Below are 7,954 nucleotides of genomic sequence, written 5' to 3'. Positions count from 1 at the left end.
AGCAGCTCCTCATTCTCCATGGACAGTCGCTTGTTGACTTTCGACTCCTTCTCTAACGACTCCTGCAGAACAGCTTGCTCGGTAGAAAGTTGTCTGAAAAGACAAAAAAAACAAAAACAAAAACAAAATTTAGCCCAGGATAGTGTGGCTCTAGGCGAAAATTTAACTTGGAAAAAAAATTATTTTACCACTTTAGGCTTGGAAGTCCAAATAACTCTCCTATGGAACAAAATGGATTCACAGACAGATTGGAGTCACAGGCATTTATCTGGCTAGCTTGAGGAAGCATAGAAACATGGGCCTGAGCCAGGAGAGAAACTTTTTGGCAACCTCGGTGGTAGACTGAATGACATTTCAACAGATGTTATACCGTTTAAGACGACTTCACATTGGGAGCTGTTTTCAATTTGGTTTCACATTGCTCTTTTCCTGAAGAGTCACAAAGTCAGACAGAGGGCTTCCTGGCTTAGGTCTGCATTTGGTGCAGGCCATTGTGGGACAACCATGAAGTGATGCAATGATATTTTCCAGAAAGAAATTCAATTGCATCCCCAGAAGGTCCATTTGTGGAGTACAGTAAGGGAAAGGAAGGAGCTTTTAAAAACAGAATGTTTTTTACCTTGAAATTGCCACGTGTCTGTCCATCCGAGCTTTCAATTCCTCATTCTCCTGCTGGAATCGCTTCAGTTTGTCGACAAGTATCGTGTTGTTGTCCACCTTGGCGTAAATAAGAATTCCAACATTTGTAAACTATTTAAAATAAAGTTCCTCATTTCCTCTAGTACCCTGCTGAAATATTCATGCCTAAGAGATATTTAATTAAAGAAAATATAAATATAGTATCTACATATTATTTCTGTACACCAGGTCAAGTGGAAGCTGAGGCAGGCAGAGTCCAGCCGACATGTTTCCAGCTGTCATGTTTTAGGTTTCACCTCTGACTGTGACCTGAGCAACCAACACATTGCTCTACATTGGTCAAACAAATGGCAGCTAAGAAAGCCTACATTTATCAAAAAACCAGCTGTAGCTGAGCCAACTTCAACGCACGATGATTGCATGTGTGCTGGAGTAGAACTGTGTTCTCCACATGGTTGATAGGGCTGATTTTTTTTGGCCTTTCTTCCGAAGAATTCCTCAGACTCAGTACCTTGGAATTGGTTCCTGCTCCTAGCAACCCTCCACTCCAAATTTTGGAGGTTATCAATCATAACAGGAGGAAGCGGCCCATCTTCCTCCCATGGGACGGTTGGTAGATTCAAACCCCCAGAGGCACTTGGCCTTTGAGTTAGCACTGCAATTTGCTCTCCGTGAGAGCCTGAAGTGCCGCTGATGGACTCAAACCACGAACCTTTCAGTTACTCATTAGGCAAAGGCACTATATATTCTTATAATAAATTTCTGGAAATAAAATTCTTACATTTGATGAAAACTTTGTAGAGGTAGAGAAATACTTTTCTATTTTACGTAGTAAACATTTTATATGGCCTTAAATACAATTTTATAGTTATTCTTTAGCCATTTACCTCTGTATAACCACCAACAAACCAGATTTGAACAAATTTAACCTGGTATTAAGTGGAAAATGGTATTAAATTTAACTAGGTATTAAGTGGAAAAAAAGTAACATTACAGAAAGCCTCCTCTCAATTGAATCAAAGATAGGGGTGCTTTTCTGCAAAGTGTAGGTCTGCCCAGTCTAAATTTTCAAGGAAAGCAAACTGATCAGTTGAGAGAGATTTAAGGATAAGATCTCTGAAGACACTTAATCACTTAACAAGTAGAAGACTTAATTACACCCCAGTTCACTTTCTTATGGGGGAGTTTTATTTCTTGCTTAAGAGGTGATATCACAGCTCCTCAGAATTAAATGGAAATTTCTGGTTGCTGTAGCATATGACTCATTTACTTTAATTATGATCCCATTCTGTAATCTTCTGAATCTTAAGACATCCTACTATCTGGAGACTACTCAGGACAAGCCAGTCTGGTGAAAATACCTCTCCAGAAATGGGACTTGAAGTGTGGGGGGGGATATATATATATATCTCCTGGCAATTCCAGTAAATACAAAGGAGTTAAAGATAAAACAAAGGTTAGGAAACCTGGAATAGGATGTAGGCAATGACTGGCCCTAATTATCTATTCCCAAAAGTGGTGTCACAGAGCCAGTTAATGGCACAGTTAATTTCATACCAAAGTGCTCGAATGGATCAACAAAAAGAAAATGTGTTGGTAATTTTACAGCAGACTCTGTGCAGGTACATGAGGGGTTTAAAGTGTGGCTGGATGAATGGCCTAAGGGTTCATAGGGATATTATCTTATCGGCATCATCACTGACTGCAGCTCTGATACAACTGGAGGATCTTTGGCAGGAAGTCTACTATACCACAATAAACTTATTAACAAACCACACCCAAGCTCCCTTAAAAAAGATCTCCTCATATGATTAGTGCTGATATATTGAGATGCATATCAGCCTTTACCTCCCTCAGCAGAACACAGGAACAACTCACACATACAAATCACTCCCCAATCTTTCCTACTAAAACCCCAAGAAGACATACATAAAAAAGAATGGCTTTTATGCTCCTTACTGTCCAGGGCTGATACTTACTCAGCATTAAGTAACTCATAACTGGAGGGGAAGTAAGCAGAGCAAGGCAAATGGCACAGTCAAGACCAAAGTACAACAAAGGCTAGGATCACGTAAGCTGCCTTTCCAGACCTTGCCAACTTGGTCAGACACCTGGCTAATAGCAGACATGTGCCAGGGCTGGGCCCAGACTGACTCTGGATGCCGGGAATGTTGCTCATACAATTATGGGTAGATGCGTCATACTAACATCCATGCTTCACCCTAAAGGCTGTAGACTGTACTTCATTAAAATGTCTCATTATGTATGCTAATTGTCCAATTACATTCATCTTATTAAAGGACAATTCTTTGATCATATTTCTAATTCCTAGCAAGACAACAAATTTAGAGAGGAAGATTTAATTACTTTGATGAATTTTTGTATCTAATTGTTTTAGACATAATTATGAAACTTGCCTAGAGTTGGTGATATATTAAAATACTGATTTTACATTATTTTTAAGTTTTTCTTACATAGATGAGGATACACAGATTCCTGAAATGGGAAGTTGCTTTCTTTGTTATAGTTTCCCAAGCACCTAAATCTGCTTTGAGGAAGCTCTGGTGGCACAGTTCCTGGGAGTTATGCTGGTAACCGAAAGATAGCACCTATCTGGTGGTTTGAATCCCCAGTGACTATTTGGGAGACGGATGGGAGAAAGGTCTCCTTCCTCACAGTGCACAGCCTGCAAACATCCACTGGCAGGTCAGCTATGAGTTGGTCCCAACTTGATGCCAGTGAGTTAAGTTAAATCTGCTTTGTTTGTTCCTTAAATAAGCAATGAATATGCTTTGAGCAAATCTAGAAAAGAAAATGTCACCTTCTTTCCTTTTTGTAAAGTCATCTTACTGATTTCCAAATATGTTTAAATAGCAGCTAACTCCACAGCTCTTATTCCAGCTCAGTTGCCAGTTCATAGGCAGTACCTGGTTTGGTAAGACCATCAATCCCAGTCTCAATTTCTATTCTGAAGGAAACATACCAATTTTTCCATTTTCATTAACTTGATGTCCTGCTGGTGCAGTTTCTCATTCTTGATCTCTAACACAGCTTTCAGGCTTTCTAATTCTTGCTCCAAATACATGATCTGAGGATTTTTCTGGAAGAAACAAGGTAAGACACCTCTGTCTCACATCATATATTCACATAGTTCAAATTTTTACAATAAAGCATCTTTGATTCTATTTAGAAGGACAAATAATCTTCTAAAGTAGCAAGTAACTTCCATCTCATATAGCAATGTAATGAAAAAAGAGGTTAAAATAATTTTATTCTCAAAGACTTTGATCATATGTAAATAAAACCATATTAATCAGTATTGGTAACTTAATATTGAAAAACATCTTGGCAGCACTAAGTGAAATTAGTTCAAATTAGTTATGAAAAAAACCCAAATTCTAGATAGAACTTTGGTAAATCAATACTGGTGTCTAGGAGGAAAAAGAGAACAATATTTTTTCTAATCAAATTCAGTCATTAAGCAAATCTAAAAGGTACATTTATAAAGCTATCTGGAAATGAGAATGATATGCAACTCTATTTCATGTTGCCTCTGGGGGGAAAACCCCCAAACCTGTCAGGGTATAGCTTTAGTCAACAATTAGCTAAGTATTGTGGTGTTTCTTTATGATGGCCAGCGCTGGCCTGAGGAGCTCTAGGGCAGCCATAGCACTCATAATTTTATTTGGTGACACCTAACTCTTACTAATATCTAATACCATATAGTTTGTGCTCTACTAAAACTCTATCCCAAATAAACACTGTATCAGGGAAATATATTCTGAGAGCACAAAAATTAGGGTGGAATTTCTTTTACTCGTTCTTATTAATGGAAATCTAATTGAACCAAAGTTCATGATATAAGTAAATGTCCTCTTGACTAATAAGAAAACTTCTTAAATATGATTCAGTGGTATAAATAATCTAACCTCATGGGGCTTGAGAACATTGTGCTAAGCGAACTAATGCAGTCTCATAAGGACTAATACTGCATAAGACCATTATTGTTAAAATAGAAGGATAACTAGTAAAGCATGTATGGGAACTCAAGTGGAGGAGAGCTGATGATGGGTAGGGGTGAAACCACAGGGTTACAAAGCTTGGTGGGTGGAGGGAGGGGGGAAGGAAATGGGAAGGATTGGGGCAAAAAGACAGGGTAACGGGCAAGGTCCAATGATGATTAATTTTATAAAACATAATGCATGAGAATGACTGTGTGAAACACAATTTGAATGAATAATAGCGTGAAATACAATGCATATAAACTGTGTAAGCAAACCAATAAAAAAAATGTCTTACTCTAAGTGTGAAAAAGGCAAATTAAGATGTTAAGATTTACTCTTTATAAAGCAAAGAAAATACAGATGTTCTATTTCATTGCATTGTCTAAATTAAGGAATAGTGATTGGGAGAGAGAGATGGTCTCTGGAGATTACTTAATCCAAATCGTTCATGTCATAAGAGAAAATGACTTCCATAATGACTAGCTCCATTCTAGAACTGAAAAATGTTAGAGCTGGGCCTTACATCCAACTCTTCAACCCTAGAGCTTTTGAAAATGTCATATAAATTTTCTTTTTATAGTATAATTTTTTTTCCAAACTGATGAAACAACAAATTCTACCACACGTTTATGATAGTATAATTTGCTTGACTAGGAGACAAGGCTACTCCTTGGCGGCAAAGATTCTGAAGCTTCGTTTGACATACTTTGTCGCAAGGAGAGACCAGTCCTTGGAGAGGGACATCATTCTTGGGAGAGTGCAGGGACAGTGCAAGAGAAGACGACCCTAGATCAGATGGATTGATTCTGTCACTGGGGTAACAGGGATAGGTGTGTCAGAGACAATAAGATTGGCACAGGATAGAGCAGGCTTGTATATTGGGTTGCTATGAGTTGCAGGTGACTCAAGAGTCCATAACAACAACAAAACCCTGTATTTTGCTAGTGCATCTTTTCTACCTCAATTCACTTAAATATGTGTTCTCTTTTTCAATCTCAGTATGATCAGACAGGGGCAAGGCATATCTTATATTCCTGCCTTCTTCCATCTCCATTCTGTACCAGGAAGCTCTTTAAAATTGGTTCTCTGAACCATCAAGAAGGTTTAAACACTACTACATGCAAGTCTAAATTCTTTTGAAATCACTAAAATTTTTCCAAGAAACTTCCATTGTATATAGCTTTAAGGATCTACTGAATATGACCCCAACTAATTGTTAAAATGTCACAAGCAATATGAAATGAAGGAAATGTAGCGGGGCGTGGGGGGTGCGAGATTACTCAAAAACATGAAGAGGATGGAAGACTGGGAAAATAAAGGTAAGCCCACAAGAGAAATCTGTACATTGTTAAAGTAAAATCTTTATCCATACAATGGAATATTATTATGTCATGAAAGGAATGAAATCCTGATCCATACTCTAACATGAATAAATGCTGAAAATATTATGCAAGTGAAAGAAGCAAGACACAGAGTGTTTGATTCTTTTGCAAGCATTTATATGTGACATTTTGCCACCACAGGCAAATTCACAGAGATATAAACCCCTACCCTATTCTTAGCTAAAAAATGACTCATGTTTTCCTTCCAAACCAAGCCTAAATCCACTGCGATTGAGTCGGTCCCAACTTACACGGAACTACAGATATTACCTTAGACCTCTCACATACATTACACAGTTAAAAAGTATATTGTAAGATATGAACAGGATTTTAAAAACATATTTTGCTAGCTGCTATTCTTTTGAATGATTGATTCAATTACTCAAAGGCAAATGAGCAGAAGGGAAATTTATGGTGCTAAAGGAACACACACAACTTACTAAATTGGCTTTCTCTCTTGATATTCTTTTTTCTTCTTCTGATTTCAGCTTTTCATTTAAAGTATCATTTTCACTCTTCAGATTGTTGATTTGTTTCTAAAACACAATGATGATATGTAAACTGTATGTTTACAGACATAACCAATGTATAAAGAATCATACAAAACCCACACAAATGTTAAGACTTTTGTTTTTAAAATTGAGTTTTGCCCACCTCTAATGATTCTTGTTTCTCATAATGCAAATCTTCAAGTGATTTCTTTTCCAATTCATGGCTCTGCTTGATTTCTGGGGGTGGGGGGGGTGTAAAAAAAGTGATTTTTTAAAAGGCAATACCATTCTATAAAATCACTTTATTCTGCAATTACTAAATGGAATTGATGTAGACGTTTATTATGACATAAGGTGAACGCTGCTATGTACTTGCATGACACTTTTACATAGATGTAGCCACTTGTCCCTTGAAATAGCCCTAGAAAGTGGGTTTACGCTCTCATTTCGTGGCTGAGAGCACCGAGGCCCACAAAAGTGTAGTAACCTCAAGGGACTCACAGCCACACACGAGTTCTTGGTCTGGAGCCCCTTTGCTCTCCTGAAACTTACTCTTCATGAAATAGAGGCTTAAAGCAATTTCTAGCAGGAAGAAAGGAAAATGCTATGTACTAAATGTCTACTCTAGACCAGCCAGCTTTGCATGTTATTGCCTCTAAGTTTGCATGTTAACTCTATTTCTCTGGCCAGACAGACTCTAGCCAAAGATCACTTGGCCACTTCACACCACACTTCCACATTTCTCTGCAGGATGTAGTGAGCTTAATGAGGACACGGCAGAGACAGTGGCAACTGGGTTCGGAAAGTAATGGCTGTTTATTTTTCCCCCCTTTTACTTCAACCCTCCCAATCATGACCAATGGAATAATAAAAAGGAAAGACTGAGTCTTTATTCAGCACCGACCACCTATACTTCACCATGTGTCCAACCAATGTGCAGAGTGCTAGGGCACATGCTTTACAGGGATCAAGGACAGTGGCCTGGACCTAGGTGGTGACTTCTGTCCTGCGTACATCTTTGTATTTAATTGACCTTAGGCACTTCCCTAGAACATAAGCTGCTAATATGCAGCCACCACCACCACCACCAGAAGGTGCCTTTAAAATCACTGAAAGTTCACTCCATTTCCTAAAAGGCTGACATTTACAACAAACTGATTAGCAACCCATTAGAAACCTCCATTAACAATGAACAATACAAAAAGAAACCAAGAACACTTCAAACACAGAGCAGTCTCTGTGGGGAAAGTTATGACTCATTTCCCCTTTATAACATATCTCACTGTTCCATTAGTTCTTATTCTCTTTAAATAGCAAAGGCATCCTTGCCTGAAAGGGAGGTTTCATAAGCCTTCTTTAGTAATTCTACTTTCTCCGAATGGCTAGCTTCAATCTCCAACTTGGAGGTTTCATGGGCAGCACTTAAGTTGTCAAACTG

At 38.2% G+C, this 7,954-nt stretch overlaps 1 protein-coding gene across 1 annotated transcript in view; it reads right to left on the bottom strand.

Annotated features, from left to right (window-relative positions):
* Positions 1–7,954, bottom strand: part of MTUS1 (microtubule associated tumor suppressor 1) — a 161,428-nt gene that overhangs the window by 1,109 nt on the left and 152,365 nt on the right. Inside the window, exons 9-14 of the mRNA XM_006893565.1 lie at positions 7,846–7,954; positions 6,680–6,753; positions 6,466–6,561; positions 3,623–3,739; positions 620–717; positions 4–93 (exon numbers count right to left, since the gene is read on the bottom strand). Coding sequence (XP_006893627.1) covers positions 4–93; positions 620–717; positions 3,623–3,739; positions 6,466–6,561; positions 6,680–6,753; positions 7,846–7,954 — 584 coding nt within the window. The remainder of the gene's footprint in view (positions 1–3; positions 94–619; positions 718–3,622; positions 3,740–6,465; positions 6,562–6,679; positions 6,754–7,845) is intronic.

Source organism: Elephantulus edwardii, unplaced genomic scaffold, assembly GCF_000299155.1.
Source record: "Elephantulus edwardii isolate Elephantulus edwardi_28Jun2011 unplaced genomic scaffold, EleEdw1.0 scaffold00128, whole genome shotgun sequence".
In the NCBI taxonomy this organism is placed as follows: domain Eukaryota; kingdom Metazoa; phylum Chordata; class Mammalia; order Macroscelidea; family Macroscelididae; genus Elephantulus; species Elephantulus edwardii.
This window is presented reverse-complemented; position numbering and strand designations above follow the sequence as displayed.